Source organism: Epinephelus fuscoguttatus, linkage group LG20 (genome assembly GCF_011397635.1).
Source record: "Epinephelus fuscoguttatus linkage group LG20, E.fuscoguttatus.final_Chr_v1".
NCBI classification, from domain to species: Eukaryota; Metazoa; Chordata; class Actinopteri; order Perciformes; family Serranidae; genus Epinephelus; species Epinephelus fuscoguttatus.
The window spans coordinates 31,604,228-31,626,568 of record NC_064771.1 but is presented as its reverse complement, the minus strand read 5'-3'; the positions used below and the strand labels follow the sequence as shown (position 1 = coordinate 31,626,568).

General features: G+C 40.7%; 2 protein-coding genes across 3 annotated transcripts in view; one reads left to right on the top strand and one right to left on the bottom strand.

The window, feature by feature from the left end:
• Positions 1 to 12,345, bottom strand: part of acsl5 (acyl-CoA synthetase long chain family member 5) — a 22,159-nt gene extending 9,814 nt beyond the window's left edge. Inside the window, exons 1-5 of one of the 2 annotated variants that reach the window (XM_049564442.1) lie at positions 12,272 to 12,345; positions 11,888 to 11,971; positions 6,675 to 6,723; positions 3,079 to 3,148; positions 637 to 802 (exon numbers count right to left, since the gene is read on the bottom strand). In XM_049564442.1, the coding sequence (XP_049420399.1) occupies positions 637 to 792 (156 nt within the window). In that variant the 5' untranslated portion in view covers positions 793 to 802; positions 3,079 to 3,148; positions 6,675 to 6,723; positions 11,888 to 11,971; positions 12,272 to 12,345. Of the gene's footprint in view, positions 1 to 636; positions 803 to 3,078; positions 3,149 to 6,674; positions 6,794 to 11,887; positions 11,972 to 12,271 lie in introns of those variants that run through there. The other variant, XM_049564441.1, reaches the window with a different exon arrangement.
• gucy2g (guanylate cyclase 2g) lies at positions 8,798 to 22,341 on the top strand. The gene is made up of 22 exons (XM_049564438.1): positions 8,798 to 9,124; positions 10,872 to 11,220; positions 11,306 to 11,415; positions 11,603 to 11,785; positions 11,867 to 12,011; positions 12,644 to 12,779; positions 12,882 to 12,985; positions 13,115 to 13,281; positions 13,399 to 13,539; positions 14,765 to 14,848; positions 15,127 to 15,231; positions 15,419 to 15,490; positions 15,687 to 15,855; positions 15,964 to 16,119; positions 16,953 to 17,130; positions 20,029 to 20,169; positions 20,291 to 20,483; positions 20,783 to 20,957; positions 21,170 to 21,268; positions 21,406 to 21,497; positions 21,598 to 21,705; positions 21,831 to 22,341. Exons 1-22 carry the CDS (start codon positions 8,798 to 8,800, stop codon positions 21,909 to 21,911), a joined length of 3,315 nt encoding a protein of 1,104 aa, XP_049420395.1. The 3' UTR covers positions 21,912 to 22,341.

Below are 22,341 nucleotides of genomic sequence, written 5' to 3'. Positions count from 1 at the left end.
CATGAATGTACATAAACATGCTCATTAATAATCCCCATCAGATGGTACGGCCTATAATCACTATTTATCTTGCATTTCCACGTCACTGCATCTAAATGTATTTCAGTCCAATCGACAGGAGAAAATGTTGGCATTGTACGTTTCTGCAAACCACAAATACCAATATCAAGGTTTCTAAAGTAACTCAATATATGAGCCGACTGTCATCAGGAGGTGGAGGGGATGCTGGATGGCGTGACAAGGTAAGATGCCTAAAAAGCTGCACACAACTGTTTGAGACCAACACACAAACTGGTTGGTTTTTTTTTTGAGTCATTGCTGTGTTTCCAGCAGCTTTTTAAGGGCCGGGGATGTTTTTTTAGGGACCGGTCGCTGTTTTTCTTGGGTCTTTTTAGTTGCCAAAAGTGTGCTGTCATTGTTTTTCCAGCAGAGATTGTGCCACCCAACAGATATTTTATGCCAGAACTTGATCTTTTCCAAACCATAACCAAGTGTTTTTTGTGCCTAAACCTAGCTACACGTTAACCATGCAAATGCAACTCATCCATGGTTTGCAGAAATGCACAATGCCAACATTTCCTCTGGTGATTGGGTTGTGTATTTTAGCAGAGTAAAACTCATCCTGGCACTCTTTACCTTGATTCCTAGAGTCTGGTTGTTGAGGTCTATGGGGCTGCGGAGGGGACTGGGTCGTGTGTTGAGGTAAAACAAGGTAGCAGCTCCCACGGCAAACAGGGAGATGATGGCCGGGGTGGAGAGAGGTGAGAACAGCAACTGCAGAAGGAAGTCCATGATGCAAGGTCTGCAGGGACACCGAAAAATGCTTGATAATCACTCAAGATAGAGTCCAACCCATGAACACCCAAACATCACAGTCTGTATGTACACTACAACAAAACAGTGCTTCAATCTTTAAAATCTGACATTACAAATGCAGCTTTTTTATCTTCTTAATAAAAGAGCGCAACATACATTTTTCTTGACCTTTGAAACAGTTTCGTGCATGTGTCATGAGTGTGAACTCCACCGAGGTCGAGGTTAATTATTTTATGAGAACACACCAAGAGTTTGGGAATGAGCTTGTTTTATGGCATTTGTGTGTCCATTAACCACATTTATAGTCAATGTAATAAAAAAAAATTAAAAAAAAAAAAAGGAAAGGTTGATGCTTACTTCCAGCATGAAAAATCAATTTGAATAAATAAAAAGGAGGTAACAAAAGCGTGGACCAATTTTTCTGCATCTTTTCGGGTCAGGATAGGCCTAATTTTCGCAATATTACGCAGATGAAAAAATGCAGTCTGTGAGACTTGTTTTAAATGAGAATTAAAAGACAAATCTTGATCAAATGTGACTCCGAGGTTTCTTACGGTAGTGCTAGAGGCCAGAGCAATGCCATCTAGAGAAACTATGTCATCAGATAAAGAGTCTGAGTTGTTTGGGGCCAAGAACAATAACTTCAGTTTTGTCTGAATTTAACATCAGGAAATTGGTGCTCATCCAGGTTTTTATGTCTTTAAAGGCAGTTATGAAGTTTAGTTAATTGATTACTTTCTTCTGGCTTCATAGACAAATACAACTGTGTATCATCCGCATAACAATGGAAATTTACAGAGTGGTTTCTAATGATGTTACCTAAAGGAAGCATATATAGAGTAAATAGGATTGGTCCGAGCACAGAACCTTGTGGAACTCCAAACAAACTTAAGTATGTAAGGATGATTCATCATGGATGTGAACAAACTGAAAACGATCAGATAAATAAGATTTAAACCAGCTTAGTGCAGAACCTTTTAGGCCAATTAAGTGATCCAGTCTCTGCAGTAGAATTTGATGGTCAATTGTGTCAAACGCCGCACTAAGATCTAATAAAACAAGTACAGAGACGAAATTAAAAATCATAAGGTCATTTGTAATTTTAACTAGAGCTGTCTCAGCGCTATGATGCACTCTAAATCCTGACTGAAATTCCTCAAATAAATTATCATGGAGAAAATCACACAGCTGGTCTGCGACTACTTTCTCAAGGATCTTTGACATAAAGGGAAGATTAGATATTGGTCTATAGTTGGCTAACACCTCTGGATCCAGGGTGGGCTTTTTTAGTAGAGGTTTAATTACAGCTATCTTAAAAGACTGTGGTACATAGCCTGTTAATAAGGATATATTGATCATATCTAATATATATGAGTGTTAACTAAAGGAAAGACCTCCTTAAGTAGCCTAGTTGGGATGGGGTCTAAGAGACACGATGATTTAGATGAAGAAATCACTGTGGTCAATTCTTGAAGAGAAACTGGGGAGAAGCAATCTAAATATATATTAGGTCTTACAGCTATGTTTGAGGTTAGATAGATAGGCCTACTATCTCAGGACAGGAGGTCATGAATTTTGCCTCTAATAGTTAGAATTTTGTCATTAAAAAAAGCTCATAAAATCATTACTGCTATGGGCTAAAGGAATACAAGGCTCAATAGAGCTGTGACTTTCAGTCAGCCTGGCTACAGTGCTGAAAAGAAACCTGGGGTTGTTCTTGTTTTCTTATATTAATGCTGAGTAATAGTTTGCTCTGGCATTGCGGAGGCCCCTCTTATACATTTTGAGACTGTCTGCCCAGATTAGACGAGATTCTTATGGGTTTGAGAGTTATACCAAGGAGCAAACTTTCTTTGCCTTGTCAACTTCTTTTTAAGAGGTGCTACGGAGTCGAGTGTTGTTCGCAGCGAGCCTACAGCACTATCGACAAGATGATCAAAAAATATGGTGCATCCCTAGCTGATACTTTTGTACTTTTACTTGATTTCAAACACAGGACTTGTAACAGTATCTTCCACACTGGTATTCATGGAGATAAATGTGTCTATTATTTGTGTGAACAGATCAATAATCCTTGTGTAAATGTGTGATCCTTCTTCAAATACAAAAACTCACAATACATACATTTCAAAATGAAACAGATCTGCAAATATGTTTTATGTGAATTGATATTGACAAACTGACAAATTCATTATTAGTTTGTAAGAATGGACCCTTACAAAAACAAACAACGCGCTGATTTAAATGCCACAGCTGTCCTACCTGTTGCCGTCCTCTCAGGTGATCAACTCTGCAGGTGTGCGTGTGTACACAGCAGATCCTTTCCTCTGCTCTGACGGGTGACACAAGGAGAATGAGGACTCATAAAAATCAGCCTGACAGAGTCAAGAGAACCTTTGAACCTTGAACATCATCATCACTTCTACTGATAAAAGAAACCCAAGCAGACGTTTAAACTGCTCCGGGCTGTACATCAAGATATTAAAGGGTGTGTGTTGTGCAATTTTTTTAAGCTTCTTATGTTAAACCAGCTCGATCAATAAATAAATGACTTGATTTCAGTCGAGAGTGATAAACTTTATCTGAGACAATGTCAGAAGGAGGCCAAGATGCTGCAGCTGATGAAAGGTTAACGCTCTTATCTGCTAATTATCACGTTCAAAGTCCTCACGTTTCAGCAACAAAACACCGAACCTGACAATTCTCTTTATAAAAAGATACTTATAGTATGCAAAAGGTAAATAATCATCAGGTCAACATGTGGAGTCTTTCCTTTTAGTCCAGCGCTCCATTGACTCAGTGAGCTTTAGCGCCACGTTTTAAAGGTGCTATCCATTTAAAGGTGGTGAAATTCTGATGTTTAATGATGTAAAATGTTTCGCCTTTTATATTATTTTCTGTTGGCTTTTCCGACAGACAGCTGTCTAACTGCTATGACATGCGGAAACATAGTGCCCACTACCCACCCTCCGGCCTCCGATCGTTAGCTAACGTTAGCTTTGTCCGCCCTGTGCTGCCCACCACCCTGGGCAGGTGCTTGCTAGCTAGCGGCACCGCACATTTGACGATTACTGCTCGTAATGCCGGCATGATGCAACAGCATTGCTGTGGAAACATTGTGCCCACCCTCTAGTCTCCTCCCAGGTCGCCCCGGAGAAAAAGCGTTAGAGTTTTGAGCCACAAACCCTCTTTGGCATTGTGTTTGCTCTGCTAGTGCCTTTAGCAGAGTCAGCACAGCTACTGGTGTTACTTAACAGAGCTAAAGGCATTCTGGGGCTCAAAAGAAGCTGCTTACTTGCCTTTCAGTGGTGGGACGACATTGTTGCAAAAAACATGGTAGCCACCCTGGGTCCCTAACCCAGGTCATGCCGGTGAGCAATCAACTTAATTTTGAGCCACAAAACCCCTTTAGCATGGTTAACTATGTTAGCACCAGTAGCTGTGCTGAGCTAAAAGGGGTTTGCAGCTCAAAACTGAGCCACTTACTGACCAGGGGGGAGACTGTAGGGTGGGCACAATGTTTCCACAGCCACGCTGTTGGGTCGGGATAGCATTACAAGTGATAATTTCCGAAGGAGAGGCAACGTTAGCTAACTTTAGCTCCCACCAGACTTAGGTGGCACACAGTGCAGTAAACTTTAAGTAGTAAATTTAACCTATAACTGGTTTATCGTCGACAACAGTCCGATTCAGAGTCTGATTCTGATTGTATGAACATGGTTCTCAACATGAAGGTGGCTGAGCTGGCAGCTATCAGCTAGATATAGGTGTTCACCAGGTGGAAACTGGAGGGTGGGCGTTACCTTCTGTGACTCCGTTATCAGCAATGATCATAGTATGAGTGTATTGCAAAGAGGTAATAATTAGCTAGCCAGTGCGATATACACACAAGGTCTCACATGCGCTAACATGCACATGCAGAGGGACCGGCTACCACAACAAAGAACAGAGAAGCTCAGTTACAATACACACAGAGGGAGTGTGACCTCATTCTCTGCTCGGGGCATTGTTTCTTCATTAGTATCTTTACATAAAAATAGTGGTTGCTGCTATACTGATGCTCTGAATGTCATATACAAAAAGAAATACTTCAACCTCCAAATGACCATTAGTGTATCAATTACTCACTCTGTGTTATGCTGAATTTGCGAAGACAACTTTATCTCACATGCCTCCACAGTGAACGAAGAATCCAAAAAATGGAAATAAATTCTTGATGAATTTAAGTAGACGGGGGCCACATTTAAAAACAGCAAACCATTCTACAAAAAAAAAAAAAAAAATCCTTTACAAACTCAAAAATAACTTGTGCAGTATAATCCAAGTCTCATTTATCAAGTCGTATGCTCAGTACTTCCCAAACAGACAGCCCTTTCCAATGAGGACCTGAACTGACACTTATCTATGTTCTCTTCAAAGCCAGACTCCATTGACAAAAACAGTAATTTTAGCTAGCTGAACACAGGAGCCGCTGGTCTACTGCTGCCTCAGTCAGTCAGTTTGTTTGCACTACTGTGTGACTTTGGTGTTTTAACAGGTTAGTTTGGACTCAAAGTCACATAATAACAATAACTAACTAACTGATCGAGACTGTGGTAGACCAGCAGCTCCTGTGTTCAGCAAGTTAAAATTAGTTTTGTCAATGGACTCTGGCTTTTAGTTTAGTTCCCCTTTGGAAAGGGCCGTCTGTTTGGGAAGTACTGGGCATATGACTGGATAAATGAGACGTGGATTATACTGCAGTAGTTGTGTGAAGGTTTGTAAGCAGATGTTTTGACGCGGACCCCTATGACTTCAATTCATCAAGAATTCTCAGTTTTTGAATTCTTTGTTCAACATGGAGATATACAAGAAAAACAAAGTGTTCTTTACAAAATTCAGTGTAACACGGGGTTAGTAATTGATAAACAAATAGTCATTTTGCAAGTGAGGTATTCCTTTAAAAATCAAATGTTACATACATGTATCCAGTCTAACTTCACAGAAATGGGTTGGACAAACAATGCAAACTACAGCCTCCAAAATGAACACACTGTTCAATGAAACACTTTCAGCAAAAACTGAACATTATAACCTTCATGAATAAAATACATGCAAGTCTTTACTTCTTGTAAAACTGTCCCCAGTTGCATTAGACTGATCTAAGAGCAGAATTAAAACAGGCCTAACACTAAAGACCAGTCTAATGTCTCTGTAAAACTGACCTCAGTTCTGCACTGGTCAAATCAGGAGAGCTCAGCAAACTTTAATTAGCCATTGAACAGGACAAAATATTTTTTAAACAGCACTGAATGTTAATTTAACTGAATGAAAATAACTCTTGAACATTACTTTAAACATATTCACATGTGCTCAGGCCAGAAACTTATCAGCAGACTGTGCAGTACACTGTGTCTGTGTTCTTTGATGTTTCATATTAAACTCAGAAAGATAATGTGAAATTGCACCTCGTACACCTTGATCTCACTGATTAAAGTGACACAACGCAACATTTTCTGGACGGCAGCCACCATGGAGACATTACAAAATAATGCTGAAGGCTAAAATGTAGCAGTAGCAGAGTAGTCATAAAGACAGCAAACTGACTCTAGCTAAAGTTTGCTAAAACTAGCCACCAGAGGCTACGGTACATTTTCCTGCTTTTGAATTTAACTTTTCATTTTGTAAAACAAAGATTAAACAGACACTAAATGACAGATACATCAATTAAACTGACAAACACATTCTCCACTCAAAGCTTTATATATTTACTTAACAAACACTGTGCTAAACATCTAACATGTCGTCATGTGTGACTGATTTCTGCTGGACGGTAAGCTGAAGGTAAAGGTTCATTAGGAGAAGCTTTGAGAGGTTACCTGGTGGGATTAGCAGAGGTGATTTGGGGCCAGGTTGAGCAGGAATCTCCTGGGAAGGAAAAATAAGCAGCTGAAGCCAGCAACAGCACTAATGCACAATCTGCCCACCTGTGGTCATTAGCACCTTAAAGTGCACACAGGTGTGTGTGAACTTCTCTCGCTGCCACTGAACAAGGCTCAACCTGCCTCATCTGGTTTCTGCAGATAACACTCCCCCAAGGGCTCCAACACAATTTTCACTTTATTTGTCTTAATTAAATTAAAATTTATTTAAATAAACAGTCGTTTTCCACTTCTGGTCTGTGTGTGTGTGTGTGTGTGTTTGAGTGCAGTGGATATGAAGAGACTGTGATGAACTTTGGCTGTGGGTTTATGAATGTGAGCGATAACTAGAGGCAGACAGGATGTGGTACCTTTGGAGTTTACTGATCTATGGTTGATAAAATCTAATCAGTGAATTATCTCACCCAAATCTGCCTTAACAATATCAGATGAGCAGTGGTGGAAAGTAACTGAGAACATTTAATCAAGTACTGTACTTTAATTTTGGTGCGATATTGCTACTTATACTTTACATACATATTTGTACTTGAGTATTTCCATTTTATTCTTCTTTACACTTTTACTTCACAATATTTCAGAGGTAAATATTGTCTTTTTACTGTTCTATATTTATCCGATAGCTTTAGTTACTTTGCAAAATGTAGTTATTAATACAAAATATAAATCAACTGATAAATATGATGTATTATTAAAGGTCAGGCCAGTGGTTCTCAAACTTTTTACAATAATGTAACCTAACTTATTATAATATTATTACTTTGGGAATCATGCATGACTGATACATCTTTTAAATTAGCATTTTTAAAAATCTCACATACCCTCTGCAGTACTAGAGTACCTGTACCCCTATTTAAATGTCTAACATGTATGATTTAGTCACATGTAGTGGCAAGGTTGCAGAGTGAAGTGTTCCCTCTTATGCCAAGCATGTATGAGTAAGTAACTAAGATGGCCAGTGCAAAAAAAGTGAAATCTCCTATCTAGAGCCATTGGCTGGTTTGTCTGTTCTGGGCTACTGTAGAAACAACATGGCGGACTCTGTGGGAGAGGACTTGTCCCTCAGGGACTTCAGTCGTACGTACCGTGACAAGTTCACCGTCATCATGTATAGTCTTGCGAGGGCAGAGACCACAAGACAGGCCTCAAGTCTGTTTTACTCATTGCCATGGAAACGTTCGAGCAATAATTACAATCATTGTAACTGCTGTCATATTCTGTCTGCTCATCTGCCCCTGCAGACTCTCTGGAAGTCTGCAGAAAGTCCGTCTTGTGGACCGGGTGAATTGTGGATTTGGGCAGCCCTAAGCACTCCCAGACTTCCCGGGATCATGCATCGCAAAGTCTGCGATTCTGCAGGTGCGGTGAAGTCTGGACATCTAGATTTAGCCTTGATCCTCATGAACATATAAACGGCTCATTCTATGAGAAAACACCACAATAATAACATATATTATTCTGAAGTGGGCCACTGTAGATAATGAGTGCTTTTACTTTTGGTACTTTGAGTATATTTTAATTTATTATTTTATTTTATTTTTGTACTTTAACTGTACTTTAAGTTTGAAAGCAGGACTTTGAGTTGTAACAGAGTATTTTTACATTGCAGCATTGCTACTTCAGTAAAGCTCTGAATACTTCTAGTTAAATAGTTGAATATCATTTTTGATTTTAGACACTTTGAGAAAGAAATGTGAGCCATGAAACCTTCACACATACAGAAATTCTGCTTCTTATTGTAAGCACTGATTTCGTCATCATCTACCTTCAGAGAAACGCTATAAAAAGAAGTCCTCCTTGATTGCTTTAAAAACGTCCAGTGATTTCAAGCAGGGGGTTTTAAACGTAATGGTGATACAAGAATCCTCTCTAATGAGGAGAACAGAATAGAAATTAATGGACTTAATGCTTCTTTGTACCTCCCACCCTTCTCCTCATATTTACATTTTCTCCTCCCTGACCAGCGTGTCCATCATCACCAGGGAGGATGGGTATTTAAACCCTGTGAACATGAAGCACCTGACAGGGTGAGAGTGATGTGGAGGGCAACGTATTCTCCCGACATGAGGTACATACTGGTTCTTCACTTCACACTGATGGCTGTCGCTGTCATCAATAACGACACCAACAGGTCTAACAAGCTGATCATTGGCTTCCAGGCCCCCTGGAATATCTCGTCCCCCTTCAGTGCCCTGCGGCTGGGCTCGGCCTTGCAGATAGCCGTGGACAAGGTGAACACCAACCCCTCCCTCCTGGGGAACTACAGTCTGGATTTTGTGTACACGGATACAGACTGTAATCCCAAAGTCTCCCTGGGAGGATTCATTAACCAGGTGTGGAGGGAGAACGTGTCTGCACTATTTGGTCCGGCGTGTCCTGAAGAAGCCGAGGTATGATTCATGTGATGTGGAAATTTATTTTTCATGCATTAGATCTGTTTTTTTTTTTGTGTGTCACTTTTTTAGAGTAAAACAGGAGTTCCACAGGTGTCTAGCTTTGGTCCACTTCTCTTCAGTTTATATATAAATGTCTGTGTGTATGTACATATGTGTGTGTGTGTGTGTGTGTGTGTGTGTGTGTGTGTGTGTATTTATTGTTAAAGTTGATAGTCAAATGAGCTTACACAATAATTGAGACTCTTAAAGGGACAGTTCACCCCAAAATCAAAAATGCATGTTCTTCCTCTCACCTGTAGTGCTGCTTATCAGTCTAGATTGTTTTGATGTGAGTTGCAGAGTGTTGGAGATATCGGCCGTAGAGATGTCTGCCTTCTCTCAAATATAATAGAACTCGATGGCACTCAGTTTGTGGTGCTCAAAGCACCAAACAATACATCTGAAACACTCAACAGCAACGTCTTGTTCCAGAAATCATGACCCAGTTACTCAAGATAATCCACAGACATTGTTGTGAGCAGTTTCATGTAGGAACTATTTTCTTTGTATCTAACTAAAGTTGACGACTGTATAGCTGCACAGAGGGAACCATCAATTCTGAACTGATATGGTTAGCAGGTGTAGTTCAGTCGAAAAAAATATCTTGAACACTCGCCAACCCACACCAAAACGATCTAGATTGATAAATAACAGACAGGTGAAAGGAAAAATCTGTATTTCAGATTTCAGACTTTCTGGATAGGGAGCTGGTAATATCTCATCACTGCCATGTTCTCAAGAAACTACCGGTAAATATGTAAAGACTGATGATTAAACTCATTCATAATCATTTCTGGTTGAGTGACTTGATGTGTGTGTGTGTGGGGAACTGTGAGGTGTCTTTCCATATAACCTCCTTTCAACAGACTTAATAGGGCTCATTGATGCTCAATGTTAGATGTGTATATAGACATGAATGGAGTCTTCAGCCTTCAGGTTTTCTTAAAGCTTACAGATATAGACGAAACAGAGCAGTACCACCGGAGATCATGGGGGAAGTGTAGTGTAGTCATTACAAACATTAAAAGATGGTGAAACAGAATAAATCGGTAATACAGTGAAAACAATTCTCCATCTACATGTCACTGTGTATTTAATGGCATAACAGACATTGCCATCTGCAACACTGCCTCTGTTAAAAGGTACAGTATTACGACTTCTTCCACTACTGCCTCATTTGTTGTGTGAAACTTTTGCATTTTACATAAAGGACGCATGGACGTATGAGGGCAGTGAGATTTATAACAAATGGAAGTATCTTTTTTTATACATAAAGAGAGTGTAAACCAGCCCATAGACAGACAGGTTATTACAGTATAGATCAGCAGTTCCTAACTGGTGGGTTGCAGTCCAAAAGTGGGACGTGGGTCCATTGTGAATGGACTGCAAGTGACTTGCGAATGTATCCACTTTGTAAAAAGACACTTTATTTTCGAAGGACAGTGAATTTCCAGCACAGAGCTTTTATTTTGAGGTGCCATGTCCTGCTGTAGAGTGAGTAAATAATGAACAGCTTCTTGACAAGGACAGCAAACTAGCTTGACACATCGCCAAGCAAAAATATGCCGCCAAATGTATTAATCTGTGTGGACCTTGAACTAATGACTAAGGAGAAATCTGGACCCTGTGGCTGGACACGTTGGGGACCACTGGTATAAATGATCAAGTGCTAATTTCTAATATTATTTCGAATTATTTCTAGGTTACCGGTCTCATTGCTTCCACTTGGAACATCCCAATGTTTGCCTTTGTGGGACAGTCCTCCAAAATGGACAACAGTGAAATCTATGACTCCTACATCAAAATTGTGCCCCCTCTTAAAAGAAGCGCAGAGGTCCTGGTGAAGACCCTGGAGTTCTTCGGGTGGAGTCACGTAGCGATGATCGGAGGGGGGTTGGATTCAAACACTTGGGACAAAGTCGACGCTTTGTGGGACACCATTGAGAATCCGCTGAGAGAAAAATTCAACGTGGCTGCGGCAGTCAAGTTTGATACCAGCAATCCTGAGCTGTTGTATCAAAATATTCAGTTCATCTCAACAGTCGCCAGAGGTAAGAAGAGAAGTACTTTGTTTCTGGCTCTTTAAAGTCATATTTATACTGCTGATTTGGCTTCTAAATGTTTCCTGCCCTCCAGTGATTGTGGTGCTAACAAACAAAGATGATTCAATGGCTCTGTTGCTGGAGGCTGAGCGACAGGGTCTAATGAATGGCGACTTTGTGTTCTTCCTGATACAGCACTTTGAGGTCAGTGGCAGTGTGGTGAGTCAAACTTTAGATATACAGTTACACACACATTTAATTGAGGTAATTGTTGTACTGTCAGGCAGAACTTAAACTCTGGATAAGCACTGAAAAAAGATCAAACTTATTATCTTCCATACCTCTTTAAGCTGTTTTTCATGGGTTTTGTATCCATCTTTTTCCTGAGCAGGATAACTTGTGGAAATACGCCCTGAACAACAAAATCCACAATGCCGCCAGACGAGCTTTTGATATGACCTTCATCATCGGCCAGAAAGCCTACGAAGGCTACGAGTATTATGACTTCTTTGAGCAGGTTTTTGACAGACTGAGAGGACACCCGTTTCAGAGCAACCTGACATCCGAAAGAGAGGTAAGCACCCATCAACCATGTGAGAAACTGATTATTAAGATGTCTGAGCACTTGACTATCATTTTATTTTTCTTATTTCAGGTTAGCCCGTACTCTGCCTACCTGCATGATGCGGTGCTTCTTTATGCGATGGGACTGAAGGAAGTCCTCAAAGATGGCAAAGACCCTCGTGACGGACGGCAGCTGCTGCAGAGATTAAAAAATAAACACCACATTCGATTTGACGGTTGGTAACTGAGTGTTCGTAAAGCTTTTTACAAAGAAATGACAAGAGATCTGCTAAAAGGTAAATGTGGTTTGGTACTCTTAAACTGTGTTGGAAGAAGTATTCAGATCTCTGTAGGAGAACTCATTTTGCAGAGTCAGTCTGGTCTCACTTCCAGGGTTTAAAATACGCCGCTTGGGCAGTGTCCAAAAGGGGGTCTGACATCATGATTGACAGCTGTGTGTGGCAATCAAGTGCCCGTGATCAGTGGCATTGCTCACCATTGGGTTGCGCAGAAGAGACTCCTTATTGCTGAGGTATCTACAGGGCAGACTCTGGCTCCAAATGACGCCGTGGCCATACTCGTCCATCTTTGTATACAGTCATCGCTTGAGATTCGTCGAACTCTCTGTGTCAAAATACAACAAAAAAGCTAATGCGTCAAAATATGATGAGTAGGAATAAAAGTGGCTTAACCCATAAAATTAATAATATGAATATGAATATATTATTATGTTACAAGTACAATATTTCCCTCTGAAATATAGTGTAGTACAAAGTAGCATAAAATGGAAATACTCAAGTACATACATCAGAATTGTACTTAAATAAACTTAAGTAAACATACTTTCCACCACTGGTTTTCATTACAGGCGCCTCTGGACTGGTCCACTTTGACGATGAGGGGGAGAGAAATGTGGACTATTCCATTTATGACCTGCAGCATGTAGGAGACGTCACCAAGTTTGTACCCATCCTCCATTATGACAGTCACACCAAAGCTGTCTGGTAAAATATGTACATCTAATATATCCAACAATCCAACTTTTTTTTTTTTTTTTTTTACAAACTCATTTTGGGGAATCACACTAAAAACAAATGTCATTTCAGGCCAACATCTATGTTTGCCTCTGTGGTCTGGCCGAGCGGAAGACGTCCCTCTGACAAACCAGAGTGTGGGTTCAACAATGAACTCTGTGAATGGCTCAGTAATGGTAAAAGTAACACTTTTCTAATTATGCAACCACTAAATACACCAATTATCCATATATTATGTTTCCATAAAATAAACCAAACAGGCCAAGCTAACCACCGTCATGATTTGCTATCTTAATGGCTAGTAGACATAATCCTGCTGGCTCTGCTCGTGACCTTCCCCGTCATTGGTGTACTGGCAGTTTTGTGCATCGGGGTCCTCATTCTGCAGAAGTTACGTCTCCAGACGAGGCTCGAAGACGCCTGCTGGTGGCTGATCAACTACAGTGATATCACCATCATCAGGGAGCACTCAGTATGAGCACCAAACACTGATGAAGAACAAAAGAAGCATGAGCATGCATGTATGAGTGTGTTTGCCTGTCTGGTTTTGTGTTTACAGGCTTGTTTGGTGTGTTTGTGTCTCGTCCAGGGATTTCAGGGTTTATCTCTGAGCACCACAGCCAGTCAGAGCATGAGCAGCAGCTCTCAGTCCACTTTCTCCAATAACAGTTTCGGCCTGAGGGACAAGACAGGGAAAGAAAACATCTACACCACCATAGGTCTCTACCAGGTACCATCTTATTCAGTTTAACGCCAGCCAATGTAATCTGCTATATACCCTTATACAAGGGACTGTTCTTTACTTATCAGAGGTACAGGGTGGCTGGGGTGTGACTTTGTTTTTGTTAGCTACAAAAAGTTTTTCCTTGAGCCTCCCTGAATGACTGGGGAGAAGATGCAATGACCCATCGTCCTCCATAAATTAGCTTTAACAATGTATTTTTAAATATTCACATCAAAGGATCTGTAGGATTTGGAGCCAATGCAACGAGCAAATTATCAAAACAAACAGCTTATTTCTTTAGCAAAATGCTTATCCACCTTAGAAATCGCATCCCCATCACACACCTGTGTATTCACCTCAGCAAAATATGGGTGTATGACAGCAACCCCTCCAACCACACGCACAACCACCTGTTGTTAGCATTTATACTGCGGTGGTGTGTCTGTGTCACTCTGCAGTTACACCTCCAAAACACTAGTGGGCAGTGGGGTTTCTGCCAAGTACTGTAAAGTTTAGTTGATTCAAAACAAACATTAAACACACATTAAACATGGCTTAATAGAGACAAATTCGAAAACAAGTACACCAATCAGCTTCACTATAACTCGCAGCATTCACAGACAAACACTTGTCTTTATCTGGACACATTTTCCCCACAAATAGATGCTAACATTATTAGCACAAGCCTATAGCATTTTACATTGTATAAATTAGCCTAGCAGCTAGCAGACTTTTCCTCTACTCATATAAAACCAGGGACAACAGCAACATTTAACAAAGGTAACGTTACAAAATTCAGCTCCATACAGCTCACAAGGTTCACCGACAAAACAACTGTCTTATACTAAACATGTTTTCCAAACAAATACAACATGCTAACGTTATTAGCACAAGCCTATGGCATTTTACATTGTATAAATTAGCCTAGTGACTAGCAGAGATTTCCTCTGCTCATATGAGACCTGGATAAATCACACACAAGACTTAAAATGCTATTTTTGTGGAGGATTTACTGTGTTCACAATTTATTGTTTCTTATCTGTGAAATTAAAATAAATAAAAGCTTCGTTTCCACTGAGGGAAATGGTTTCAGCTTACAAAATTAGACAGGAGGTCTGCAACGCCAAAACCTGGCATTACATTTCTGGGGAGGTGCACGTCAGGCTACAGCGTATACAGGAATAAATGCATTTTCCTAATGTTTTTTTTTTTTTTTTTTTGTTCCATACAGGGAAATCAAGTGGCCATCAAGTACATCAAGAATCCTGTTTGCACTAACTTCCACAAACCTTCAGTTATTGCAGAGTTCAATATGGTAAAGTTCCTCATGTTGTTCTTGATCCAACATACATTTTGATTTTTTTGTTCTTCTGTTTTTTTATATTTGTTTAAATAAATGTAAAGGTCTAGATAGAGGAAATGTAACTAAAAAGAGGTATATGTAACGTTCATAATGAAGAAGAAATATCTTCAACTTAAAATAAGACTGCTTTTTTCCCCACAACTATTTAAGATATAGTAGTGAACATTTTCAGCACTCATGAAATATATACAGTTATTGTGTGCCTGACCATCTCAAACTTTTTAAGACAGATGAAAGAAATGAAACACGAGAACTTGGTGCAATTCTTTGGTGTTTGCACTGAGCCACCAAATGTCTGTGTGGTCACCCAGTACTGCAGGAAAGGCAGTCTGAAGGTCAGTGTCTCAGCCTCTACTGCATGTACACACACTTTTACTTCTTACTGTGAAGTATCACTGCAGAACTGACACTTTTACGTTTTGTATTGTAACTCAGTACCGTCTCAATACTATATTGACCGGTAATTTTAAGTGTGTAATTAGATATTTAACTTGAAGATGCTGCTGTTATTTTTTTCTGCAGGATGTCCTGAAGTTTACAGATGTTGAGCTGGATGCGATGTTCAAGCTCTCCTTTGCTTATGACATTGTCAATGTGAGTCAGTTCATTTAAGCAGCATGTTATTGTTGTTACCGATTTAGTGTTGGGAAAGACAATTTAATCATCATATGCAATCAGTGTTTCACAAATGTACTCAGAGTATGGGCTGAGTTTTTTTTTTTTTTTTACATGGTAACGGCCAGCTAGTCTTTAATGTGTTGTGTGTTATGTGTGTTTATTTGTGTTCTAGGGAATGGATTTCATCCACAAAAGTAACTTGAAATTTCACGGGAACCTAAAGCCCAGCACGTGTCTGGTGGACAGTCGACTCCAGATAAAACTCTCTGGCTTTGGACTGTGGGAGCTTAAATACGGCAGCAAAAACAAGATCGTCCCACTGGATAGCCTCAATCATGAAGGTCAGTGGCTGCACTCGAATGTTTACCAAGTGTTGTTTTAATTGTTTATGAATTTATCATAGCAGGAAACAGATGTGAGAACATGTGTGGTGATTTGATTTGTTGTAGTGATGTACTGGACAGCCCCCGAGCTTCTGAGACAAGTCGGACTCCAGGTCAATGGGACGCCCAAAGCGGACGTCTACAGCTTTGCCATCATCATGTGGGAGCTCATGTACAATGCTAAGTCTGGTCCCTATCATGACATCAATCTGGAGCCCAAAGGTAAACATCAAGCAAAGCCTTTTGTTCAGGGCAGGTCATGCCCTGCCACAGTCTTTCTGCATAATAATCAATGATGTGCTTGTATTTGGGACAATGCCATTGAAGAAAAGGCGTTCTGAGCAAGGTGTGTTTGTTTTTGGGATACTGTGCTGTTGTTGGGGCTCTGAAATTATGAGCTGTTGGAATAATGGCATGGCATCGTCCAATTAATTCAACTGAAAATGACAAATAACAAGACGAAGACTGCTCATGCTAACAGTTCTGTGTTAGGCTGCAATAAGCCCAGTTCAGACCAAAGATCTGACCAACGATAAGCTGAAAACAGGTACTTGCAATGTGCCGTTCTGCAACGTTCTAAAAACCTGCCAGTTCAGACCAATAATCATCTCTGTGCAACAACTCTCGTGCATCAGTTCTGATTTCCACCTTTTCAGGCTTATTTTGTGGCTGAATATAATTTGTTGCTTCTTAATATATAAATGAGGATGCTAACATGCTCAAAATGACAATGCTGTACCATGTTCACTATCTAGAAGTTTAGTGTGTTAGCATGCTAGCATTAGCTAATTGGCACTTAACACAGTACAGCTGAGGCTGATGTGAATGTTCTGGATACTGGATTATTCTATGGCAAGAAGTCTTCTTGGGCCTAATGGCATCATGTGACAGATGTAATTCCACTGTTTGGCCAATAGTTGTTGAGAAATTTCGTCTGGTTGTGGACAGTCTACCAGTGCCACACTGCTAGCATGGCCAAAAAAAGTCTCAAACTAAATTCCCCAGTTTTCCAACACCACAATGATTCTTGCTTCTTGCATCAATGTTTGCTCCAGAGATTATCATGCAGTTGCGGACACCTTACCAAGGGGAATTCCTCCGACCACCTCTGTCTCAGGAACTGTGTGATGAGAACATCAACTTACTGCTGAAGGCCTGCTGGAATGAAAACCCAGACCACCGACCACCGTTTGCTTCTATACGGAGACAGCTGAGGGACATCAGCCCAGACAGGTCAGGCTTCAGACATTTTTCTTGTTCCTTACCCATAATATGCTTTAAAATGCTGTGAGGAAATAAATTGTTGTCCCTGTCTCTAATTTAGGCCTGCAGGTGCAGTATGTAATATGGTTACATGCTTTAATTTTATTTATTTGCTTGTTGTCCTAAACTAGACAACAGTCATTGAGCGCATACCTTTGGTGGGGCTCGCTTACATTTGTTATCGGCTTCAGATCGGATGCATATGCATGTTTTCACTTAAAGGGATAGTGCACCCAAAAATGAAAATTCAGCCATTATCTGTTCACCCTCATGCCGAGGGAGGCTCAGGTGAAGTTTTAGAGTCCTCACATCACTTGCGGAGATCCGAGGGGGGAGTGGGTAGCAACACACCTAATGGCTGACGGCAACCCAGATTAAAACGTCCAAGAACACATAATTGAAACCACAAAATATCTCCATACTGCTCGTCCGTAGTGATCCAAGTGTCCTGAAGCCCCGAAATAAAAAGTTGTTTGGGAAAAACGTCATTTAAACTCTGTTTTTAGCCTTATTGTAGCCTGTAGCTCTAAATACCTCTCTGTACACTGAGCTGACGTGTGTGCGCTTGAGCGAGACCGCAACACATGGGCACCGCCTTCATGTGTGTTCACATGCTTTCGCTGGTCTTGCGCGCAAGCGCGCACACGTGAGCACAGTCAACAGAGAGACAGTTAGAGCTACAGGCTACAATGAGGCTAAAAACAGAGTTCAAATGACGTTTTTCCAAACAACTTTTTATTTCGGGGCTTCAGGACACTTGGATCACTACGGACGAGCAGTATGGAGATATTTTGTGGTTTCAATTATGTGTTCTTGGACGTTTTAATCTGGTTGGCGCCGTCTGCCATTAGGTGTGCTAGCCGCTCCCCCCTCGTATCTCCGTAAGCGATGTGAGGACTCTAAAACTTCACCAGAGCCTCCCTTGGCATGAGAGTGAACCGATAATGGCTGAATTTTCATTTTTGGGTGCACTATCCCTTTAAGTTAGTGCAGTAGTTAAGGAGTCAATAGCAAAAATGTTAAAGGTTCTGTATGTAACTTAACTTTAATCATTTTTTTTATTGCCCATGGGTGAACGGGTGGTAACGTAATCTAAAAACGGAAACTTTCCCCAACCTTCTCAGTTGCCTCCAGCTGTCTGTGGTCTGATTTCTATGTAAATATGACATGATGCGCATCCTTGAGCTTCTTTTCTCTCTTTAGATCTGCTACAGCTTTAGCAGAGTGCAACAGTAGCTAATGTTAGCTAAGAGATGGATTCCACTAGCATGAACAAACAACTGTCACCCACCACAACACACTGCGAGTCCACACATGCCGGACATGCCGTTTCCGTTATTTTACAGGTAACATCTCGAATTCAACCAGAACAAGAGCCAATGCTGGAGGTCTGATCCTGGGCCACCCACCAGATTAGCACACTTTGTTGCTGTTGTTGGCCACTAGCCCGATGTGAACCACAGGGTTGGTCTTTGCACTGACTAAATTCGAGTTGCTGATGTATCTAAAGTCCGAGCGACTGTCTGCTTTTGTATTGGGGAAGTAGTGTCCTTGCAGTGGGGAGTCAGGTGGAGGGTCCACAGGCTGCCCTAGCTAGCTAATTCTTATCTCATTTGTGCTCTGATAAACAGTTAATCCATTAAATTCAATTCCCCATGGTGAGGACAGAAATTCTAATGTTAGAGGGGCGTCGGTGGCTTAGTGGTAGAGCAGGCGCCCCATGTACAAGGCTGTTGCCGCAGAGGCCCGGTTTCAACTCCAGCCTGTGGCCCTTTAATGCATGTCACTCTCTCTCTCTCTCTCTCTCTCTCTCTCTCTCTCCCCCCCTTTCACACTTGTCTGTCCTATCAAATAAAGTCTAAAAATGCCCCAAAAAATAGCTGTAAAAAAAAAATTATAATAATAATTCTAACGTTAGAGAAAACGCTGACATGTGAAATATATTGTGATATTTTGGTTTTGGCTGGCTAACGTTAACTAACGTTAGCTTGCTTGCTGACATGGACAAATCGCTAGCTAGGTAATATAGCAACATGCTGCTTAAATGATTACTCTCTTTTAATTCATCCAGAATCCAGGGCTGGTAAATTAGCTACCTTGCCGTTTGCACATAACTTTTTCAGCTAACGTTACAAAGCAACCAATGCCAGATAAATGCAGCGTAGCTTAGCTAAGCCTACAGCTAGCTGGCTACCTTAGCGTGCCTGCTCGCTGATGTTATCACTAGCAAAATACAATGTGAGTGGATTTATTGGATGGCTACCTTGCCAAACAACTTCCTAGCTAATGTGATACAGTACATGATACTAACTTATGTATCACACATTGGTGTTGATGTAACATTACAAAGCACTTCTACAAGCCAAGAACGATGTAGCAGTGAACAAGCTAACCATAACCTGAGCTAATGTTAGCAAGCTAGCTGTAACTTAGCTATTCTACATGGTTGCTCTCAACAGCAGCGAATGTAATTTGCAAGCGGTTAACTACGTAGTATCATGGAGCCAATGGTCCAAATTAAATATAGGAAGATTGTAGATGGTAACGTTATGCTAAATATGATTGAAATGTACTTTTCATCCTTTTACAAACAAGATGGCAGTCAATCAGAATCAGTTTCATGTCACTTTTTTAGCCGATGCCCGCTCATGGCTACCGAGTAAAAGCAACAAAACGCTGATTGCAGTTCACTTCATGGCCTCAGAGAGAGGTGTTGCTAATAACAGCGATTTTGTAAAAGTTACATACAGAATCTTTAAGGATTTTCAATATTAAAATGAAAATTTGAGAAGTCCTACTGGCTAACAAACGAGCAAACTCAACCGGAAAACTCCTTAAAGGAGGTGATCATGATTTTCTGTACTGTAGTCATGCAAATATACTGGATAATATGGTGGAAAAGTTGGAGAAATATGCAAATCACTTGGAGGAGGTGGTGGAGGAGAGGACCAATCAGCTCACAGCAGAGAAGAGCCGTGCAGACAAGCTTCTCTCCAGCATGTTACCAAGGTACTTAAATTCAAATAGCAATGTATGGTAACCCATTCAAATCACATGACCACGGTGGCACCGGCTGAATGGGCATCCATGACCACATCCCTCACCTTGTCAGTGCTTCATTGGTTCATAGACCGATTGCAGATCAGCTGATGGCAGGGAAGTCCGTGGAGCCGCAAAGCTACGACATGGTGACCATCTTCTTCTCTGATATCGTGGGCTTCACGTCTATGTGCTCTGTCAGCTCTGCGATGGAGGTGGTGACGTTCCTCAATGACCTCTACAGCCTCTTTGATGACATTATCAAGATGTACGATGTCTATAAAGTAAGTCACATGCAACGACTTTAGTCTGTTTTAATCTTTATGAATTGAGGGTAGTATAATCTGTAATATGTAGGTTAGAAGATGTTGTGCACAACATAGGACTGTAGTTTCATACACACCTCACAGACATGACAGTAGTAGCAATCCTTTCACAAATTCTCCAAAATGTGAGACTCTTTTAAATGTCTTTTAAATGTTTTTTCAATATAACTGCACTTTGCTTATTGCAGGAAAAAAAACAGCTTCCCACTGTTACTTTAAAAAACTGGTAGTAAAATTTTGTCATCTTTGTGTCTTAGGTGGAAACAATTGGCGATGCGTACATGGTAGCCAGCGGTCTACCTATCAGCAACGGCTTTCAGCACGCTATAGAGATATCCATGATGGCTCTGCATTTCTTGAGTGCAATCAAGATCTTCAGAATCCACCACATGCCTACTGAGAATCTTGCAATCCGCATCGGGATACATTCTGGTAAGAGACAGATTTATTTTATTGTTAATGCTTAAGGAACCAGAAACTTAATAAGAGTGGTTATAAACGACCAATAGTTTGCAAGATTTCTGGTTCATTCAAAGTTGTCCTACTCACTTGTCATTGAGAACTTTGCTGAAGTTTGTACATGAAAGATTTGAGACATTTGAGTGGATACACACAGTTTGTCTTTTTGCTTGTGGGTTTCGTAGGTCCAGTGGTTGCCGGAGTGGTCGGCACCACGATGCCTCGCTACTGTCTCTTTGGTGACACGGTGAACATGGCCTCTCGCATGGAAAGTAACAGCTTACGTGAGTCATACCTTTACAGAGGCTGTTTATTCAGACCATCAGTACTTCACTTTCATTAATCAAACCTTCTGGAGAGTGCTTTAAGCAGTTTTAAAACTATACCTTCAAAATGTTTGTCCCTGTCTTCTGTATAACAGCCCTGAAGATTCACATATCTCAGTGCACCGCTGACATTCTGGTCCAGGCTGGATCGTTTGTGCTGGAGGAAAGAGGGGAAATTGAAATGAAGGTGACTTAAGAGTCTGCATGTCTTTTTTTCCCTCCAAATAAGATGTACAGCCAATATTTTTAACATTTTTAATACCTTCATGTGTTTGTGTCTACGACAGGGTAAAGGGTCTCATAAGACCTACTGGCTGCTGAGCAAAAAAGGATTTAACCCTCCTGTTATTGCTCACAGCTCTCCAAAATCTGACAGTCACAGACTACAGGCAGAGGTACAGTTAACACACCACAGTCTCTTCATTTTGATAAAGACACTATATATCTATGGCAGTAAATGTAGCATTTTATATAAAGCAGTGTTGTATATTGACCTGTGTTTGTGACATCTCTGCTCAAGAAACTAGGAATGGTCCGAGTCGCTGAGAAAAGGGCCCAGAAAACGCTGACCAAAGCCATGATGACAGCAGTGCACATTTAAAGAACAACTGGATATTCTGACCAGATTAAGCACAATTCGGTGGGTGTCACAGAAACGACTTGTGAAGAGGAGACAAAATGTGGACAGAGACTGGAGTGATGATATAAAACACCGTAGAGCTGAGAGGATCACAACATTTGTGTTTTCAGACTCTTGCTAAAGAAAGCTAAAGATACTTTCTAATCTAAAAGGGACAGTTCACTCAGAAATCAAAAATACAATTGTTTCCTCTTATTGCAGAGTGTTGGAGGTATCGGCCGTAGAGATATCTGCCTTCTCTCCAATATAATGGAACTAGATGGCACTCAGCTTGTGGTGCTCAAAGGGCTAAAGAAATACATTTAAAAAAACTCAACAGCTCTTTCCAGAAATCCTGACCAGGTTACTGCAAGATACATTTTTCAGGCGCTGTGAGCAAACAAAACTACTG